Consider the following 22,669-nt stretch of genomic DNA (forward strand, 5'->3'; position numbering starts at 1 on the left):
AGGGGTTTAATTGCAAGTGATTGCCCAAAGCTGTCTAAGTAAGTGCCTGATTACTTAGTAATTGCATTTGGTCTCCCATAGAAAAACATTCAGGGTTCCCGTCACTTCTCCAACCATGGATAAGATTAAAGCTGGACTCGTTAAACTCAGACCCAAAAATCAAACTTTGACAAACACAACACTTTCATTTTTACTCCCTTCGGAAAATCTTGCCTCAAATCCCATGGAATTCTTATAATTCAAGGTGGATTATAGTATATATTCTTTCTTATTCAGGAGTCTTCTGGATATTTTATCTTTACATTTCGATATAACACACCCTTCACTAATGTCCACATGGTTAAGCATCACTTACCTATCCTATCCGTGATTATAATTTGTCTGCAGAATTCTCTTGAAAAGTGGTTTTATAATACACATATGGGTTTTTATACATTTGATATGGTTTCTCATTTGTTTTTCAATTTACAACTATTAAAGCTAGAAGTTGAACATGTTTCGTGTTTGACTCCATTGTCAGTTTTGTTGCATATTTTAACTGTTTAAACTTATTCTTTTCATTTATTTGGCTTAGTACATCACACATTGTTGCTTTATCATTTCCATAAGATGGATTCCTCCTGTGTTTTTATACTGACCAGGAACAATTAATGAGCCATAAACGTTTAGAGGCTAACTGGTAACGTACACGTGCAAGACTTGTCATTCTTTTCAAGAGCAGTGCCCCAGCCCTGGACAAGATAAACTACCATCCTGGAAAAGCTGTTGATTGGATGCTCTCGATTGGTTGAAAATTATTCTCTGCTGCTGATTTTCAGCCAATTAGAGGGAAAACTGTCCAAAGTTGCACTCATCTCCAAAAAGGATAATGGGACCTTTGGAGGCACAGGAAACAATGCAAATATTTTAAAAAAGAAAGTTAAGAAAGGACATAGTGGAAAAAAACAGTAGGAAACAGGAAGAAAGATAAAAATACAAAATAGAGGGAAAAAAGAACATGGGCAGACAGAAGAATTTTAATTCTATTAAGTGAAAATAGTCGTAAAGATATTCTTCATATTTGAACAACTTAATAATGTGATATGCAGCTTTGTTTCAGCATCATCATATCGGTTGAAGAATATTAAAAATTGACTCGCACAGGGAAGCTGAAACTTGCTTGGACCTATTGACAGGCTACATTCTGAAGCACCAAAATCACATCAAACTCATCATTTTGGTTGACATTCTAATAATCCTTAAACCCACTGATTCTTACTTTATGTGACTCTACATGTTAAATAATCAAGTCGAACCAGCATTATACAGTTCTATTACACATTCTATTAATTAATACATCGTAGGCATATTACATTATACTTATGACCTTTTTAGTAAGTTCTTGTATGACTGTGTCATCACAAGATACCAGTCAATTAGCAAGCAAATTCTGGGTTAGGAATGAAAATAACAGTGTCTTATTATGTACAAAAATTACAAAACAATATTGATGCAAGATTATCATAAGATCACTGTAAGAAAATAGTTACATTGCCGAAAAGACTTTCTGCGTGTATTCTTATTTAGCGAAACCAAAAACTGAATTTCTATGAGGTTCTCCCACATATTAACTAGACGTTCTGGCAAACGTACCACAGAAAAATTGTGCATGCATTGCTCGTGTCATTTTTCTGGGATTTCTGTTCTGCCAAACCTCTGACTGATAAACAGGAGAACCTTTGTGGAAATTCACCATGTAACTATTTTGTTTTCACTTTTTGTAGAGCATGTGAAGACATAATATATATGACCTGACCAGAATTTGCAAAAGGAGGATTTCTTATAGAGTGTGACTCAAAGTAACTGTTTGCGAATTTAAAAATAGACCAGCTTTTATGTTACATGGTAAATATTTTCCATAAACTCACAATGTTAACATAATTAACATATGATCAATGCTCCTCTCTTTCATTATTGATCATTCCAATACTGTTCAATAGTTTTCTGGGAGATTTCATTGTAAAAACCAGGAGCTGAATCAATAGCTCTGAACAGAATATTATTATACTTTCTAGAAACAGACATAAGTTGTACCTTTCGGGTAGTATGGCTTTTTAACATGACCATCAGAAGATCTAGACTTCTTCTCATCTCCGACATGATGCCTTGGAATTTGATCTGATGCATCTCTCTTTGCAGTTTCCATTGCCATTTTTTCTCTCATCGCCTTCGCCCTCTCTGTTTCCAGTGCAATCGCCTTTTCTAACAGAGTCAAGTTGCCCTTGGTCATATCAAACACTTCCTCAGACCGGTCAGATTTGACTGAGCCAGTGTCATCATCTCTGTCATGTGATTCTTCTTCCTTTACACCAGAAGAGAAAGCTCTAGAACGAGGACTAAGCTGTTCCTCGAGCTTCATCAGGTTAACCATATCCGAATAGTTCCGATCTGACATCCTTCTTGTGATGTCATCATCAGGTCTGTTCTGTTGACAGTCACTAAAATGATGTTGCTGGTTTCTTTCCTCATGCTGACTCTCACTTAGCTTCCTAGCCAAGTCAAAACATTGGTTCCTTAGGCACTCAAGACTGCTCAAGCAAACAGCCTCATCACTTTCATCAACAGTCTTTTCCATACCATCATTGGTGGACTTGCATGATCCTAAGTTCACATTTCTAATTTCATTCTGTATTAAACCATCTATGCGACCCCTAACACTTGCATTTTCTGAAAGTACCACACCATGTCCTTGTGCCAGAAGTTTAAGGGAATCCACTGTTTCCCTAACAACATCACTGTCAACATCCAAACTCAGCTGGCAGGAGTCACTTTTATTTGTTTTTCTACCCCTGCTCCCGTTAGTGTCACTATCATCCTCCAGGCCACGTGCCGTGCTGTCACTCATTTCAGATTCTGTCATAGCCCTAAATGCTGCATCTTCAGCTATTTTTCCCAGGTTTAATAATGATTTTGCAACAAGCTCATCATAATTGTCATATTCATCATTGTTGTTATCATCTTTCTCAATGTCCTGGTTTCTCCTGATATTATCAGATTCTTCTTGAAGGTCTTCTAATGGAAAACAAGAAAGCAAAGCTTAATTATTGTTTTTCACCTCTGGATGAAATTATTCAATGGATATAGTTTATTACCATTAAATCTTTTCCTCACAATTCTTTCCCCCTATTCTGATACAGGCAGTGACTCAAATGGCAGTATGATCCGTCAGTCACTGCACAGCTCTGACATCTTGCTCATGTGATCATTTTCCATGCATGAACAGGAAGGTCCTGGAAGTCCATAGGGCATCCATCCAACCTCCCACAATGACTTTGGCAGGAGGCTAGACGGTTACATAAAAGTTACATAAATTTTACGATGGTCAGATGGGGAGGGGAAGGAATCAGTTAATTTTGTTTTGAGTGAACCTCCGAACTTTGCACATGTTTCAGCAGAAGCCAGCGAATGTGGAAACCTTATTTCTGTCCCTGGGAAAACTCTCATATCTTCTGTCACGGATAAGAAACAGAGACCAACTGATGTGGCCTGTTGGTGGCCAGGCTGAGAACAACAAAGGCCAGGGTTAAAACTTAATAAACTTCAGGTATGGCTCAGTACAATATCATTTGGTGCATTTATCCATGGAGCCTTCAGAAATGCTTGGTTTATATTCTAAAAACATATATTTCTTATCAAATGACAGTGAGCGTGATGATTAACAAATGCATGCACAGTATAAACAATTTCTTCTCAGTAATTGGCTATTATTAATAGAATAATTAATAGAGTCAACAATTTACATCAGGTCTATTGGTCTGTAATGGAGCAATGATAAAAGAGTCATGCCAGAATGATTGACACAAGAATAAAAGGTGACTTTACAAGGTGCCCATGATTAAATCATGCAAATTCATCATACTTGATAGAATTAATTTATTCTGATGCAGTACTGAAACCTAACTCATGGAATAATGTAACTTTCATCTGAAAGTTAAAATAGTATATACTGGTTTCATAGCTCTAATTAGGAACATATTTTTTATTATTCTTTCTATAAAAGCAAGTCATACCCTAAACAATGCAGAAAATCAAAACTGACTCATATGCATTAATAGTACATCTTATGATTATTGTTTGAGCTCAGGTCGCTGTCAGAACTGCAAGATTATTACATGCATAATAATGGCAAACAAAAATACAGTAATTATTAATATTTCTAAGTGAATGTTGACCTTAAGAAGAAATCACTTGACTGACAAATTTTGAACTAATTGGCTTGTCATGAAATAAGGTTGAAACATTGCCCCAACATGGTAGACATGTAAGGGTAAGAGGTTGTTTTATGATCAGGTAATGAAATTGAAGATGTGTTAAAAATAAATTTATGCTGATTCACAACAACACATAACAACAGGGCTATTTCATCAATTGAGAGAGTACAGAATCCCTATTATCAAACTGTGCTTCTTGTAAACACAGTTCATCACAAGGAATATGGGATCAGATTGATGCAAATACTGAAAATAAAATAAAGCTTCAATATTTAGTCTCTGCTATTCTCCAAACAATACAAATTAAAAATGAATCCCACAAAAGCATTGCTTTGTCATTCATTCATACCTTGTTCATTACTCTGATCTTCATACTCTTCATCCTCCTCATCTTCCTCATCTAATTCATCCTCGTCTTCCTCTTCTGCTTCCACATCTTCCTCCTCTTCCTCATCTTCCTCTTGATCATCATTTTCATCAGAATATTCCTCATCTTTCTCATCCAGTTCCTCCGTACCATCGGTCTCATAGCACTCATCTACAGAAGAGTTGTCTGTCCTCACTAAGAATGGTTTTCTCTTCGGAGTTGGCTCACTTGGTTGCTTGTCCTGTATTTTCCGTTTTTTTGCCAAGGGACATCCATAAACACTAGAACGAGGAAACACAGCCGTTTAATACAGCCAGAAAAATTTCCATAGTAACAAACTACAGAAAGAACAACAAAGTTATTTACTGTAGATAAATAGTAACAACATTAAGAGAGTCAATACTATAAGCCGATTAAGTCAGATGTATTCTCTTTGATGATTTAGTGCAAAAGTTTAAGAAATTCTTGAGAAGATCACTGGGTTGCCTGGGGACATTTTAAAAACTGCTTAATCTGCTCAACATTAACTAAGCTTTGTTAACAATAAAATATATCCTGCACAGAGACTGACATTCTGTCTCTCACTACAATTTAGCAGTACCTGTGTGTTACTTCCTCCTGAGATTTTACAAAATTGTCATCTTGCTTTGAAAGACAGTTCTGTGTGGCCAAATCTTATAAAGGTCTGAATGACATGAGTTTTGATGCAATTTGTGGTAGCATCCAGACTTGTGATGAGAAGTCCGATGAGGCCTAGCTTAATGTCAGGAGCTAGTCACTGCTTCCTTTATACAACTGCAAGATAATCAAGGTGAGACTCTCACTGGTCAGCGGCAGGTTGCCTATTAAGGAGGAAGATTGCTCATTAACAACCCTATTAACTGCACAGCTCTCCTTATTAATATGCACCTTTTTATTAAACCCATTGAACAAATTAGACACCAAAAATTCTCAGCATGTAAGCGATTGTGCGTACTCGGTAGCGTCAGCTCACCGCTAGCTGTGAGGAGCCTCCACGTTGGTCACATCACAACAGCATCTCAGGACACATGCAACCTTTGCCATGGACATTGCCAGCTGATATTTCTCAACCCTCAGGATCCTCATGGCACCTCTCCGATCAACTGCAGGATGCTTCAGAAGCACAAAACTATGTTGGAGGATGTACTGACAACTAGCATCAAAAGGCCGTCACAAGGTCACTCGGCTCGCAAGGATTGGCCCTGAACCAAGACAGTGGACCAGGCTGCACCTCAAGGCTGTACAGTACACGGATACATCAATCTAATACCTACAGCAGCTGCCAAATGCCTGTGTGACAAACATGCTGTATTCAACCAAATGGCCATTTTGGATCGTGGGTAGGGGCTTGTCCTCATGCAGTCAGTCTTCACTTGCTGTTCTCTAGGTGCAGAATGCAAATGGAAAATATCTGGGACAACACCCAGGATAAGCAGAGTCTATGTCAGTATGACAGGTCAAAGCACTGGATCCATGCCTGATCAGCACTTGGGCACTGAAGGGGCAAATAGATGAAGCATAGATTTGCAAACTTCAGCTACATTTAATTTCCAATCATTTTTTCACCTGTTTGTGCTGCAATGTGGAGTGCACATGCTTAGGGTTCAAATGCTGGTCAGAGGCAATTTTCACCATCATTAGGGACTTATAAAATGAACACTGGCATCACATTGATGCAGAAGTCATTGGCATTGACTTAAAACAAGGCTAATGCTGGCCAAAAGTGACTCGGCCCTTGTGAAACTCCGAAGGGTGCTGCGTGAGTTGGAGAACATCACTTCGTCATTTGCCATGTAAGTACAAAAATGGACTCTGCTGAATGCAACATAAAGCTTGAATGATTGATGCACAGCCTAGATAGGAAGGGGGTCAGAGTGCAACAGGAACTCTGCTTTTATTGAAATGTGTTTCTCATGCAGCTGATGTGGCACTTTCACCAGGTTGGTGCAGGTGCTTTGATCGGGGCCATGATGCAGTCGGCAATAGAGCTACTGAAAACAGTGATTATACTGCTTGGACTAGTCTGGGGTGGGGGGTCTGTGGTGCAGTATAGCCCAGACTAAATGTAGCACATTATCATAGACGTACTGTGGTCTGCGTAGTTGGAGCAGGCAAGAGGCAATCTAATAGATGCAGAGGAATTGGGAGAATGGGAGCTGTCTTTCAAGGGGGACATTGAGGAGGATGGTCATGCCGATACAGATTCCGCTCATCCGGGGTGTTGTCCCTTGTGCATGACAGAGTGCTGCAGTGTCAGGTACCACAAGCCAGACAGCACCTGACTGACTACATGAAAGTGAGGACTGCAGATGCTGGAGAGGGAGAGTCGAGAAGTGTGGCACTGGAAACACACAACAGGTCAGGCACCTTCCGAGGAGCAGGAGGGTCAACATTTGTGCAGAAGCCCTTCATCAAGACTGTCATGATTGATATCAAGTTGCAGTAGATAGGAGCTGGGTGCAGAAGCCATGATGGAATGTAAAATAGATGTTGGTCATCATGCTGGCATTTGGTTTGCATTGTTGGGATGAACTAATTGTTTAAGTTGTTTTGTTTTGCTGGCTGTAAATAAAAGCTCATGACTGACGTTGTACAATTGCTTGCTCATGTGTGATGTTCCCCTAGTGGACACTGACAAGATCTGGGTATTGGGGGCAGGAGAGGTGTGATTTACAGTGTGTTCAGACAGAATGTAGTTCAGGACAGGTAAAGTGCGTGGCCTGGTGGTTACACAATGACTATGATGTAAGAATTGGTTTGTAAGTGTGAGGGAGTGTCAGCCATGCCTTCTATGCATCATGAGTTATGTGGCTTTGTAGCTGGTGTGCCACGTCATTGCAGGGAAAGATAACACCAGACTAGTGAGTGCCCACCAACTTTTTAAAGATGGCATGGGGGCCAGTCTCTCATTAGATATGTATTGAGTGTTAAGTTGTTCAGAGAACAACACGTGGTAAGATGGAACTAGAATTGGGCCAGAGGAATACTATAGGGTCATAGTAGGTAGTTACCAAGATGAGTTTGGTAAGATTGAGTGAGAAATCTCCCTTAGACTCATGACACAAAACTTGATGCAACTGACATTTAGTCAAAAAACATAAAAGTCAGCTTGTGGTCTTCATATGCAAGTTTCACATACACCTGTATCGTAAATAATTGGCTACCTTATAGCCTAATATTAGAATTCAGATGGTCAGGTGGTGATGGATAGAACGCCAGAGTCCAGCTTTTACATATTTACAATTCTTTAAAAAGCAAATGGACACAATATATCTGTACTTCTCACCAATAACTCCATTTTCAGGCTGTGACTGAAATATTACCTGCAGTCTCAATAAAATTAAAATCATCAACTGATCTACATTTAATACATTGTACTGGTAGATTGCACCTTATTGTTCAAAATATATCTATAGGACTTAACAGATTAAATATAAGGACACAAATATAATTCATGCTTTAGAAGGTAACTTATAGTTTTAGGAATTAGAGGGAAAATAGACAGATAAAAAGACAGGGAAACGCCTGAATAAGAAACTCATAAATTCCTCTCATAAAAGGGTAAATCCAACAAGCCTTGGTTTAACTAACCTGCATTTTACCATACAAGCTCATAGATGATAAAGAAAAACAATAGAAACAAAAGAAAAACAATAGGTGATTCACTTCTGGAGCTTTTTGTCAAGGCAGGGTGTGATTACCTCTGAAGCTAACAATTCTGGGAAAGAGATTGCAAAATTCCAGGAGAAACCAAAGTTGTTCATACTGAAATTATTTAACACAATCAAAGAGTTGCACTAAGGTAAAATAATTTGTTCATATTTCTGTTTGAGAACATCTCGAAGCATGATACATTGCAATTAGATTAGATTACTTACAGTGTGGAAACAGGCCCTTCAGCCCAACAAGTCCACACCGACCCGCCGAAGCGCCCAGACCCATTCCCCTACATTTACCCCTGCCCCTAACCTAACGGGCAATTTAGCATGGCCAATTCACCTAACCTGCACATTTTTGGACTGTGGGAGGAAACTGGAACACCCGGAGGAAACCCACACAGACACTGGGAGCCGGAGACCTGGGTTCAATTCCCGCCTCAGGCGACTGACTGTGTGGAGTTTGCACGTTCTCCCCGTGTCTGCGTGGGTTTCCTCCGGGTGCTCCGGTTTCCTCCCACAGTCCAAAGATGTGCAGGTCAGGTGAATTGGCCATGCTAAATTGCCCGTAGTGTTAGGTAAGGGGTAGATGTAGGGGTATGGGTGGGTTGCGCTTCGGCGGGGCGGTGTGGACTTGTTGGGCCGAAGGGCCTGTTTCCTGAGGCAGGAATGGAACCCGGATCTCTGTCACTGTGAGGCAGCAGTGCTGACCACTGTGCCACTGTGCCGTCCACTAATTGTGGCAGGATGTGGCATAGAAGGTTTTTTAGTTTAATTTATGTGTTTGTGTGCATTTGTTGTTTGAAGCAAGCAGATCAGTTTGCAGTGTAAGGAGGTAGTTGCAGTTTTGGTCCAGGTACACACTGCAGCTTACTGAGCTGTGAGACCCATAGGAAGTAAATGTTAGTCAGCTCTGCATCACAGACAGAAAAAAAACATCTGCTAGGAACTGGGAATTAACTGTGGGACCAGCAACCATACAGAGTGAGAATGCAAAAGACTATTAGGGACCAAGGGGAGATATTCCTGATGTTTAAATCTGCAAGCCAGTCAACAGCTAAGCATTAGAACCCAAGACCCTCAGCTGTGAAATATTCAAAGAAAATTGAAGGATCACTTGGTGGAAAGTTAATAGAAGGGTTACCTTAAATTCCATACCCCAGAAAAAAGATGGAACACGGAGAAGAAATGAAAGTGACTTCTAGTGGGATGTGGCATACCTTGGGATTGGCCCAAGGAAAAACGAATGAACCTTTAGATTTCATAAGCTAAGGGAACTCTTGGGAGAGAAATGGAAAGATAAGATTCACAGCCTATGTAATCATAAATGATAGCCTTAAATAAATAGTGTTTGCTTCATTTAATTCTTCAGGTATACAAAAGAAGTGTGTGTTTGTTTAAAAACCCAAAATTTTATCAGTTCACTGCTGGGTGTTCATATTGGTTCTTCAAATGCTATCATGATAATAAGAATATATTTGTGTTTTTCTCTTCTTACCACTTAAAACAAAAGTCTGCTCAAGAAATGTAGTGGGCCAGAGTGACAAAGGAGTGGCAATCACAGTCAGATTGCTGCTCTGCTCCTTCAGCTTTTGCTTGAAGAAAGTGCTCTACATTTCTGGCAGGATCTCCACTCCTGCAGCAATGCAGGGCGTACCTTAAGTCCATCAATCCTTATGATACTGGACAATCAGTGGAAGAGAAACTGTGTCCCCCTTTTGATGGCAGTTAGTTGCTGTAATGGGTGATTTAGTGATGGGTGATTTAGTAGTTGCTGTAATGGGTGATTTAGTGATGGGTGATTTAGTAGTTGCTGTAATGGGTGATTTAAGTGTCCAGCAGCACTTTCTGAGAGCCTAGGATGCATGTTGAGTGCAGGAGGTGGGACTCAGGTTCTGAGGGAGAGAGGTGGTGAAAGGTCAGGGGTGGGGGAAGGGAGAGTGGAGACATTTTTGGGACCAGCAGCACGGGATGGGGGAGTTGTTAGATCAGGGTCTGGTGGTGTAGAGGGTCAGGAGTGGTGTAGATGCGAGTGAGTCTGTTATGTTTGGGGGGGGGGGCAGTGTCAGTGTAATAGTTACTCAGGAGTTGGACTCATTTTTAAAGTATTTCACTATTCCTCAGTAACTATTTAACTGTGGTCTGAATTCTCTGATATAAAATGCAGCATATATCTGCGTGACTAGACAAACCATCACCCCTTCTGCAGGGAAATCTGTAGCCACACAGTTTGTTAGGGGGATAAGGCAGGATTCCATGAGATCTGTGCTTCTCTGACTTGAACCTCAGTTTGCAAATGGAATTCATCCATTATAGAAATATAGTGGGGCGAAACTATGCTGAAATATGAACATACCGCTGAGCTATCCACTTTCCAGAAGTTCTGCTCCTCCTGGAGAGAACAGCAGCACTCGCACTGCTGTTTATGACCTACTTGGGAGCATATATAGTCAACTGCAACCCTCAAGGTAGTCTACAAAGAAAATGTAAACAGTTCGAAACCTCAACAGATTGCAAGAGACCACACACAGTTGTACAAAGTGCTGCATTTGTTTCCAGAGTAATGCTGCACCCATGCACCCTAACTGACTTCAATGTTCTCCCATCTTTCTATTCCTGCCACTACGTATGAGTGCAACGTCGATAAGTGCAGCTGGGGTTCAGGAAGCCTGATCATTACATTGCCTTAATTGATTTTGCCAGATGTCCTCTACTGGTGCAGGGTGTAAAGAGTTTGGGCCTGTTGGTGCATCCTTCATAGGTACAGTTACAATCTCCTTGGGCATTCGGGACCCTGGCAAAGAGGTGCTGGAGAATCAGCCTGCTCCTGGAGTGTCCTGAGATGATAATTCCTGGATGTTTGTCTGTCACTCTCCTCCCTGAAGGTAATGGAACCTCCCTCAACAACTGAAGGGTTGGGTGCTTGAATGGGGGGGGGGGGGACACAAGCTCCCTCTGTCTCCTTGTTTTGCCTGCTCATACATGAATGCATCCAAGGCTTGAGTAACGGAGTGAAGGTCATTGCACATTTTTGGCAAATGCTGACTGTTTTGCTGGACCTCGCTGCTGACACTCAATTCAATCGAGTCAGCCACATTCTTGGATCCGCAACATCAGTCATAATGGCCAGACCTCTCTGCACTTTGCTCCAATTTGCACTAGGTCTTCTTGCAAACTCTACCAGATGTTCCCCTGCTTGCCCATGAATCTCCATCAGCTCCTCAATGGCAGTGTCCGGAGGCTCGTCATCCATCCTTGAGCTCAGCTGGGGCCTGTCCTCTGAGGGTACGGATCCTTTCTTCCTCCCCCAACTGTGGCCACGAGAATGTGATCCTGAGCGTACTCTCAATAGATTTCCCACTAAGAAACATTGTGTTGGTATAGTCTTGGGAGGAAGAATGTGGTGGTGTATTCTTTGAGGCTGATAAATGTTGCTCCTCAGTGGTGTGGCTTGAGGAGCGGGTTGAGACTGGTCTAGGGATTGGGAGTCTTCTGGCTTCACCCCCTGGATTGGGAAGTGAGATCAGGAAGCTGCTCAGAATGAACAAAGATTTGTTGGTTTAAATGAGCTACCACCTTTACACCCAGTTCAGGCATCACTGTTTTCTGCAGTTAGCAGGAGCTGCTTGAAGACTCTCCCAAGGGATGGCTGTAGATGTCCAGTCTTGCCTTTGCCATAGGATTGTCCCCCTTGCTCTACTACCAGCTTGACAGCATGTCCCTCAAAGCGGGTGATGTCTAATGTTCAGCAGCCACCCTCTTCTGTCTAGGAAAATTTGGTTTTGTGATGCATGATTTTCCACTGCAGACACAGAGCATGAACAGACATTAACATGTGTATATGAGTACTTTGTCTGTGCTGATAGGTACAGATTAAAGAGGTTAAACACAAAACAATTATTGTCATGTGCATTAATTGCCAGGACAGTGACATGGGAATTATTAGGTGTTAAAGAATTCTGATTGAAAGTTTGTTCAGTGTCATCAAAGGGCTCTAGTTGATGAAAAGCTACAAAGCATTATGTTATGTGTGTGTCTGACATTCTCATGTGAAATGCTCATCCTGAAAAAATCTTTTATGCCTGTGGTCTCATCCCATACAAGCTATTGGTGAAAAGCCATGAGATATGTATGTTGTCCTCATTGCGATGGTTATAAGAAGGATGTTATGAAACTGGAAAGTGCGCAAGAAAGATTTACAAAGGTGGATAGGCTCACACTATTTTCCCTTGAGCATAGGAGACTGAGGGGCGACTTTATAGAGGTTTACAAAATCATGAGAGGCATGGATAGAATGAGTAGCCGAGGTCTTTTCCCCAATGTAGGGCAGGCCAAAATGAGAGGGCATAGGTTTAAGGTGAGATGGGAAAAATTTTAAAGGGACCTGAGGGGCAAACATTTCACACAGAGGGTGATGTGTATATGAGCTGCCAGAGGAAGTGGTAAAAGCAAGTACAACTACAACATTTAAAAGACATTTGGACATGCGAATAGATGGGAAATGTTTAGAAGGACATGGAACAAAGGCAAATGGGTCAGCATGGTCAAGTTGGGCCGAAGGGTCTGTTTCCGTGCTGTTTGACTGTGTCTTTGTGACTTAACAATGTCAAGCTTCTGAAAACTGTATTTCAATTTACATTGTAACTGTGAACCCTGGTAATTGTGTGAGGAAGTACCACAGTGATGTCAGCTGTGCTATCTTGACTAATGTCATGAAGTGAGAGACATTGGTTGCACACAAATAATCTGACTGAGATGCCTGGCACTCACCCTTCTGTGTAACAGTCCTCTGCAGTGGAAAACTTCAAATGTCTCATGCCTGAGTGTGAATCCGCGTTGACTAGACAGTGGTACATGCCTTGATGGGATACAGCAGATTACTTATCCTTATGCGGCACTAGAGCCAGGATCTTCTGAGCTGTCCACAGGCGCTGACCTCCTTAACTACCTCTCTCGGAGCTGCCTGCATCAGTTAGGAATGCTCTCTGTTGTCATCCCTGGAGGAAATAACTTTGTTTTTCTCCTAGACGACCACCAGAGGTTGTTAGGATGCTCCTAGATTGCAGAGACGGATGTGCAGACAGGGTGCCTCTTTAAGATGGTGCCTGGAAATTGGAGCCAGGAGGTTCCCCAAGGGGGGATGGCAGGGGACTTACTGCCCCACCTGCTGGTAAGATTTGATATTTACTTGGGTATGCTCATTGGTCATGGGCTTAAAGGAATGTAACTGTGCACCAAAATCCAACCTGCGCCCACTCCCGCGCACCTCCCCCCCCACCCCCAACCAAACAAACTACCTGACCCTGCTTAAGCTTTACTCCACATTTATTTTGCCAAGGTGGAGATTCTATCCAAAGTTTCAAGACAAGGACATTTCAACAGAACTGATCATCTAACTAACCAGCAATCTAATCTGTTTCACGTACATGTGAGTAGGTTTCAACTTCAAACTACATGATTAGATTAAATTCCCTACAGCATGGAAACAGGCTATTTGACCCAACCAGTCCACACCGACCCTCCAAAGAGCAACCCACCCAAACCCATTTCCCTCTGACTAATGCACATGGCACTATGGACAATTTAGAATGGCCAATTCACCTGACTGGCACATCTTTGGATTGTGGGAGGAAACCGGAGCACCCGGAGCACCTGTGCAGACACGGGAAGAATGTGCAAACTCCACACAGTCGCCTGAGGCAGGAATCGAACCCAGGTCCTTGGCGCTGTGAGGCATCAGTGCTAACCACCAAGCCACCATACTGTCCCATGCTACAGTTCAGATGGAAGTTCAAGCACCTAAAATGTTGGCCTGGATTTTCCCCCGATGGTGGTAATGGAGTGGGGGAGGGTGGTGTTAGAAAATATAAGTGAGGACTGTTTTGGGTCCCAAATCTATTCCAGGAGAAACTATCACTTACTGGAATGTATACTGTCTCTGCATATTTCATGATAGGGGGCAGATTCTTCAAGCTAAAGGGCCAAGCAGAGGGACTCCAACTTCAGAGGAACTGCAGACTCTGAAGGTGGGACTTCAACATGGAGGGAGGCACCTAACTTTTTTCGTATTTAAATTAAAAACTGAGCCATGAAGCTAGTCAGGGAGGGGAGGCCTCCACGGGAAGCATGTGACTATATCCTCAATCAGCCATGCCTGGTTGGCCTTGAGACCTTCCTGGAGAACTGGGCCCTTCTAGGCTTCAGAGAGTCCACCAGAACCCAAGCCAAATCAGGCACCTGCCATTTGAAGTTTGTCCAGATCCTGGTTCTGCCAACACAGCTGGCACCAGACTTGGCAGCAGTATGCCTAAAGATCGACTAGTGCCATTATTTTAGAATCCCATCCCTCCCCCCCACTTCCTCGTCCCTCTGGCGGGCCCAATTGTTTAGTTGGTTCAGTCTGTCTCCCTGTCTGCTGGTGCTGTCCTATATTCTTGATTTATTTATTTCTGAATTGTACAGTTGCCTTTCCTCAAGAGAATTTAAGGTTAAGCATAGAAGGCAGGAGAATGGGGTTGAGAAATATATCAGCCACAATTGAATGGAGGAGCAGACTCAATAGACCGAATGGCCCAGTTCTGCTCTGATATCCTAAAGTCTTTGAGGAATAATCTGTCCACCATTTATTCACAATGTTTATACCAATTTATTATCTTCAATTAAATTTATGCATTGAATTTTTTTTTTTCAGAAAGCCACCTTAGCAGTCTCTAATATTTGTCAGAAAACTGGATGAGTAATCTTTTGGTTTGTCTGAAATTCTGTTTTCCTTTGTACATAGATCAGGACTAAAATTGGAAGTAAAGCTCTTTTGAAAAACGTCCATCTGACCAGATGGCAAGCTGTCAGAAATAAACAAAATATGACAGACAAAGTGACTCAAAAACTTAATCATATGGCATCCATTTTTCTCACATTAAGCAGCAAGAAACTCAACACAAGCCAGAGAACACGGTCTAAGATTGGCTTTGCAGACTTACTCAGTGGCACAAACCTTGAATATTTTTGAAAAGAGAAGAACGTTGCTGGAACCTATCATCTTGCTCTCGGCAGGACAAATACATGATTATACAATTTCTAACAATCACGAGAAATTATACTTTAAGAGAAAAGAGTGTTAATTATTTGGCAAGTCAACTGTGATTGGCCAATGTGTTGTCATGGAGAATATAATAGGGAAATAAGGGTCTTCACGCTGCCAGATAATTCAATAGAAGTGCAACCTTGAACATATTCCTTTTGTATGTAGAGAACAGATCACTACTTATGCTTGACATGCATCCATAGCAAGGCCTGTTACAAACTCAACTGGTTATCTTAAGCTGGTTGTTAGTATCGCTATTGGTGCATTCAAGGTTGTTAATGGAGTGCTGCCCAATCACAGAATCAAATCCAACTTGAAATGTTTTGTTTTTGGTTTTGCACTCTGCCTATTACAAACAAGTGAAGGAACATGCGGTTTGATTAGATCTGCCAATCATTGGGAGGCAAGGCCTACATACCTGGCATTGCACCGGCCCTGAAATTCATGCACGACGTCGCTGAATTGTATGGCAGGCAGCATGTCTTTTTGGACTGACGGCAGCATCCTGTTAGTGGAAAATACCCCGATGCTTTCTCCATGGCAATGCCTTGATCAATCAGAGTCGACTTGCCAATCAATCAGCACCCTTTTCTCCTGTAGCATAAATTGTTGTGATCGTTTGAAATTTGGCATTCTTGCATGTGTCCTGATGAGCACAAGATGAAAAGCTTCGGCAACATGTTTCTTGTTTCAGCAATTACAGGTCATCCTTAAAGAAACCACAGTAGGATACTCCTCTTGGTCCTACATTAGCCACCGCTGGCCACCATTTCTCAACCCTTTTGTAATCTTATCACTTACTGACATGAAACAGCTATTTGAGTTAATACGTAATGGTCATTCTCAATGATATTGGTATTTTGGATCAGTATTGCTTTGTAGATAGAATTATTTATAAATAAAATCTGCCAGTTGTTTTAGTCTGTTGCTTTATAGCTTGCTTTCTACCTCAAGAAGCAGACAGTTGGGTGAGTCACCCAGCGGGAAGCACATCTGACAATAAAATCACACAGTAAATCCAAAAAATTATGGTTGATGTAAAGGTGATGAACTCAACATTGTGATGACCCAATGTAACATAGAAATGTTAACAGAAAGAGGAAAGACCTCAAAGAAAATATGATACAAAAAAAGGACATACTGACATTGGAGGCAGTTCAAAAGATTCACTAGGCTGACCCCTATGATTAAGAATTTGATTTATCGAGAACAACTAAACACATTCAACCTTTGTTCATTCGAGTTTAGAAGAATGGGGGGGGTGATTGATTGAAAAAGGCAAGATGTTGAGGGGGCTTGACAGGGTAGATATTCAGAATATGTTTTCACCAGTGAGAATATCTTGAACTACAAGACACAAACACAAAATAAGGGGACGTTCATTCAAAACTGATATACAAAGGAATTTCTTTTCCTGGTGGATACTGAATGTCTTGAGTTCTCTACCCCAGAAAGCTATGGAGGCTGTATCACTGAAAGCATTTCAAGACGAGGTAGATAGATTTTCGAAATATGGAGGAGTTGTGGGCTATGAGGAACAGGCACAAAAGAGGATTAAGACCTGGTACAGATCTTAGAGCATGATGTACAGGCATGAGGGAACAAATGCCATGTTCCTGTTCCTATTTCTTATGAAGTTAAAAATCACACAATGCTAGGTTATAGTCCAACAGGTTTATTTGGAAGCACTAGCTTTCGGAGCACTGCTCCTTAATCAGGTGGTTGCAGGTTGGAGCAGCGCTACAAAAGCTAGTGCTTCCAATTAAACCTGTTGGACTATAACCTGGTGTTGTGTGATTTTTAACTTTGAACACACTAGTCCAATACTGACACCTCCAAATCATGACAATTTCTTATGAACATTGGTAATCAGAATAATTCCTCACAGATTTCACTTTCGCCAAGCACTTTAGGATTGTCAGTTAGGCTTGCATTGTTGTGCAACTGCATGTACTGGATACTACATCAATTAATAAGTACAGTAATGCAGTATTAACCCCTTGGGCACACCTCTGAATTGGAGGAATGCATCTAGCCTTCCATGAGGCAAAATTATGCTTTCAGGTTACATCTTCAAAAAGCTCAAACTGATTTGTCAAAAACAATTTTCTTTTACTGAATTGTTCACAGGCAAATGGTCAGCATTGGCAAAGCCAACATTTACTAACTATCCCTGACTGCCCTTGAGAGGATGGTTTTGAGTTGTTGCTGTCCATGTGATGTAGGGTCTACCACAGTACTTTAAGGAAGGGAATTCCAGGATTTTTATTCAGCCTCAGTGAGGTAACAGTGACATAGTTCCAAGTCATGATGGCTTGTGACTTGGAGGGAAACCTACAGGGAAACCATTTTCACTGCATCTGCCCCTTATCTGTCTTAGTAATAGAGGTTGCATGTTTGGAAGGTTGTGTGTTTGGAAGATGCTGTCGAAGGAGCCTTGGGGAGTTGCTGCAGTGCATCCTTTAGGTGGTACATATTGTTGCCACTCCACATTGGAAGTTAAGGGAGTAAACATTTAAGGTTTCTCTTTAATACATGCATGCTAACTCTGTTTAATCAAATTATGGTTTTCTAAATTCACTGTCACTTGTTCCTAATAATAGATTTGAGCATTTTGCCTCCTACTTCTATTGAGCTAATTGGCTTATTGTTGTCTCTACCTCTTTTTATAAATGTTTGTGTTATATTTGCTACTTGCCAATTTTTAGGAGCTGCTCTAGTATGTAAGCAATTCTGAAAAATTAAAACCAACACATCTACTATCTTTGTACCCATCATCTAGAAAACCTTAGGACACAAGTTGTGAAGAACCCATTAATTTCTTCGTAACCATTTCTTTCCTTCTACTAGTTTCTTGAGAATTCATCATTCTTGCTAAACTCCTGATGCTCCATTATTTCTGGATATTTGTCTGTGTCTTCTACAGTGAAGATTGGTACAAAGTATTTGTTTGACATCTCTGCCATTTTCTCATTTCCCCTTATAACCTTTTCTTTCTTCCTCTCTGTCTCCAATGTGCCCACATTTACATTTAAGAGAGACACAGGTGAAATTATAGTGGAAATAAGGTAATGGCAGTTTTAGCTGGTCAATGCAAAGATCTGTTCAATTCTCAAAGGCTGATAAACAGGATGAAAGACAGAGATTGGTATAAAAATCTAAGACCATTAATGACTCATTAAGTCTTGGTTCAGCCTTAAAAATATTTATTGATTTAATCTCTCCTTGCAAATGCAATAAGTTTCTCCTAGATTCTTTTCAAACAGGCATTCAAAATATCTATTCATAATTCATGAGGCAGTATAGTTTTTAACTCCTTTGCAGAGACCAGCCAATCTAATTCCTTCAGCACAGGAAATTAGGGCTAACTTAATTGAGGTATTTATTGGATAGAATGTAAGAAATTATTTCCTTTGGAGGGGGAATCTAAAAGAAGGGGCTTAAGCATAAAACAGAGAGCTGGACTGTTCAAGGTTAATGTTAAGAAGCACTTCTTCACAAATAGGATGTGGGAAATCTGGAACTCTCTTCCAAAAAGAGGATATAGTTTAGTCAAATGAAAATTTGAAAATTAAGATTGATAGATTTTTGTTCAGAAAGAAGATTAAGTTAATAAGGATAGCAGGACCAAGGCAGTTAAATGGACTGATGATATAAATTAGCCATGATTTACTTGAATAACAGAACAAGTTCCAGTGGCTGGATGCCAACTTCAATTCATATCTTCCCTCCATTTTGAGAACACTCACTAATTATAGTCATTTGGTAATACAGAACCTAAGCAGCACTAAAAACAGAGATGCACTATTGAAGCCTTTCAATGAGATGCAATTTTCAAGCTTGCTCAGGACAGCTACAAGAATGCTAAATTTCAAAGGGAACAAAAATTTGTTTTGTAAAGGGTGCAGACTGGTCTAGGCATTGTCATGGAGAATGTCCCAAGGAAGGATTGCCCAGTTACTTACTATTAATTCAAAAGAGGAATAATGCCTAGACATGATTGTGCTTTCTGAAAAGGCCAGGTCCCGATGTATGAATATATTAGATTAGGTTAGATTCCCTACAGTGTGTAAACAGGCACTTCAGCCCATCCAGTCCACACCGACCCTCCAAAGACCCCACCCAGACCCATTTCCCTCTGACTAACACACCTGACACTGTAGGCAATTTAGCATGGCCAATTCACCTGACCTGCACATCTTTGGACTGTGGGAGGAAACCGGAGCACCCGGAGGAAACCCACGCAGACACGGGGAGAACATGCAAACTCCACACAGACAGTCACCCAAGGATGGAATTCAACCTGGGACCCTGGTGCTGTGAGGCAGCAGTGCTAACCACTGAGCCACCATGTATGTAGCATGTAGCAAGCTTAAGTGACCTGCATTGCAAATCTGACTGTAAATCTCAAACAGCTTCTAAGCATACTTGGAATTGTTCAGAAAATGCTGTCCAATTGCAGAAACATCTAACTCACTATTTAATAAAGTGCATGAGCTGATCTGGGTTATAGACATATGTTTGGTTACCACTGAATTCAACCTCCAAGTACTGAGGCTTATAAGCAGGAGGGTTCAGTATTAAATTATCCCCCAACAGCCTCTCCAAAAAGATGAATGATACATCTACACATTAAACTGGGTTTGGTGGTGAACTAACCTGTAAATATCAGCTCAAGCTAAAACTGACAACTTCCTGTCAGCCCGCAGTTGTTGAAGTATCAAGTCGTTATGTGCTACTGCAGTTTTTTTTAAATTAACCTTTTTTAAAATGCATTTTATCAAAGCTGCCTAGCAACTCTTATTGGAATAGTTTAAACCTAAAATCGTACCAGAAGTTTATGCTTAATACAAGGACTGAGAAATTATGATCTCATTCAGCTCTGAATATAGATTCTGTCATAACTCTCACAGAGACAAAGCAAGAGCATTTCCATAGCATTCCGAAGTAAAGGAAGAAATAAAAGCTTGTTTAAATCTGGAAAGTTTTAAGCAAAATGTTCAAAACAAAAACCAAAATTATTAAATTCTGCCTTTGATCTCAGTTTAAATATACAAATGACAGAGCAACATTGCAACACTGGGGCTTAGCTAATGTGATTGGAGTAGGCAAAACATACTTTAACTTGTTTATCTATTAGGTTCTGAGGTGGAAAAATCTGTAAAATGGTGCTTGTGTTCAAAATATTTTGATTTTAAAAAAGTTTATTTGGTAAGGAACATGCTGAAAGAAAGAATATTCTTAAGGTCTTCATTGGGTCAGTAACTTCCTGCCAACACCAACCAATGCCACCCCCACCCCAAAATAAAAAGAGTTCAGATTTCAGTCCTTTGAATATTATTGCAAAATTAGTGACATCAATCCTAAACTATATGACATCCAGTCATCACACTTAGACCAGTAAAACTGGTAACCAACTGCCTGTTAAACGTTAATACCAAACAGCCAGCACTCTGCTAATTTTAAAGGAATTAAAATTGAGTTTTAGAAGTTCATCAAATATCCAGCCATCTTCTGAAATATTGTTTTGTATCAGATGTTGGGTTGCAGCTGGACGAAGCGAGAGGCATGGCAATCTGATCCTAATTGCCACAATTCAATTTGCACAATATCCAGAACTTCTTCAATGATGCAAAACTGAAAATGTCCCATGATGACAAAATATTACTGATTTATAAAAAAAGTAGTTACCTCCTGGCACACTGCATCGAAACATTGCTGTTAATTTCACTTCCTTGTTTCCCTCACAGCGAGGGCGGAATATTATCACTGAATTAAATACTATACAAAAAATGATCAGCAAGTTGACCTTCGAGTGTCCTACTTAACTTAATTATTTTATTTCTAATTAAAAATGTGCATGGGTGCACATTTGACATCTGCCTCTGAGGTTAATGTAATTGGCTTTGATTGAAAATTTGTGAGTTTTATGTGACATTCTCCCTCCCCTGAGAGTCTAACTCAGTTGTCTCCAATTGAGCATTTACATCGAGATAGGTGTGCTCGGCCTAAATATCAGCAATTCAACCATTTAATTGTCCTGGTTTAACCTTCGGCTTTCCTGGCATCAAGGTCTTCAAATGCCCAGATTTTAAACAGTAAAAACTGAAAAAAACTTAATTACATTATTAGGTTGCATGAATACAACCCTGACTACATTATATAATCTTCATTGAACACAATGATCCAGACATTTCTGCCACAATCAAGGTGCATTCACTGTTGCTGTAAATGTGCAAAGAGTCAAACAGTTGAAGGAACATGCCGTGAGATGCAAGTATCTCAAAATTGCTGGGTGCTTTGCACAGCTCTCACAAAAATGAAATCCAGTCATCAATCTCATGAGTTTCAAGAAATTGTCTCCTGCACCCTGTAAAAAGGAATTAAGTTGTCACAAACAGTTAACACCATAAGTACGCTTTTAAAGAGAAGACTTATGTTCCTCCAATGAAACACAGCCACCAGAAACAAAACTACTTTTTAAAAAAAATGTGTTCATGGAACATTAGTGTTGCCAGTTGGATGGCACTTCTTGCCAAATCTCTAATTGTCCCAGAGGTGGTGGTGAACTGCCTTCCTGAATTGTTGCAGTCTTTGAAGTACTGAGACAGTTACAGTGCTATTTGGGAGGGGGGTTCCAGGATCTTAACCTAGTGACAGCAAAGAAGCAACAATATAGTCCTGTGCCAGGAAAGTATTTGGTTCAGGGGAGAACATGCAGGAGGATGGTGCACCCTTAAATCTGCTGCTGCTGCTTCTGTCCTTCTAGGTGGTAGAATTCACCTGTTTAAAGGTGCTATTGCAGGATGCTTGGTGAGTTACTGCAATGCATCTTGTAAATGGTACACATACTAAGTGTCAATGCCAGTGAGAAAGGAAGTGAATGATAAATATGGCAGATGGGGTGAAAATTAAGCAGAACGCTTTATCCTGAATGATGTCTAGTTTCTTGAGTGCATTTTGAGCTACACACATCCAGGCAAGTGGAGTTAGTGGACTAACATTACAGTCCAAGGGTATCCATTCTGGAGTTCCTCAAGGCCGAATCATCTTCAACTACTTCATCATTGATCTTCCCTCCATCATAAGATCAGAGATGGCGATGTTCAATGATGTTTGCACAATGTTTGACACCATTCACCACTTCTCTGTTACTGAAGGAGTCTATGCCCATATGCAGCACACTGGAATAAATGGAATTGTATATAATCAAATTGATTTTGGTTTCAACCTCATGGTAGATTGACAGTGATAGATTGTAAGTTTAGCCAATGACCATATCAGATCAGCT

The 22,669-nt window shown here is 40.7% G+C and overlaps 1 protein-coding gene across 15 annotated transcripts in view; it reads right to left on the reverse strand.

The window, feature by feature from the left end:
* The window catches only part of LOC140465247 (myelin transcription factor 1-like protein), a 584,786-nt gene that overhangs the window by 242,752 nt on the left and 319,365 nt on the right, over positions 1–22,669 (reverse strand). For 14 of the 15 annotated variants that reach the window (XM_072561025.1, XM_072561010.1, XM_072561013.1 and 11 more), the window contains 2 exons: positions 4,600–4,898; positions 2,074–3,051 (listed from right to left, as the gene is read on the reverse strand). In XM_072561025.1, coding sequence (XP_072417126.1) covers positions 2,074–3,051; positions 4,600–4,898 — 1,277 coding nt within the window. The remainder of the gene's footprint in view (positions 1–2,073; positions 3,052–4,599; positions 4,899–22,669) is intronic. The other variant, XM_072561026.1, reaches the window with a different exon arrangement.

The sequence above is a fragment of the Chiloscyllium punctatum genome, chromosome 3, assembly GCF_047496795.1.
Source record: "Chiloscyllium punctatum isolate Juve2018m chromosome 3, sChiPun1.3, whole genome shotgun sequence".
In the NCBI taxonomy this organism is placed as follows: domain Eukaryota; kingdom Metazoa; phylum Chordata; class Chondrichthyes; order Orectolobiformes; family Hemiscylliidae; genus Chiloscyllium; species Chiloscyllium punctatum.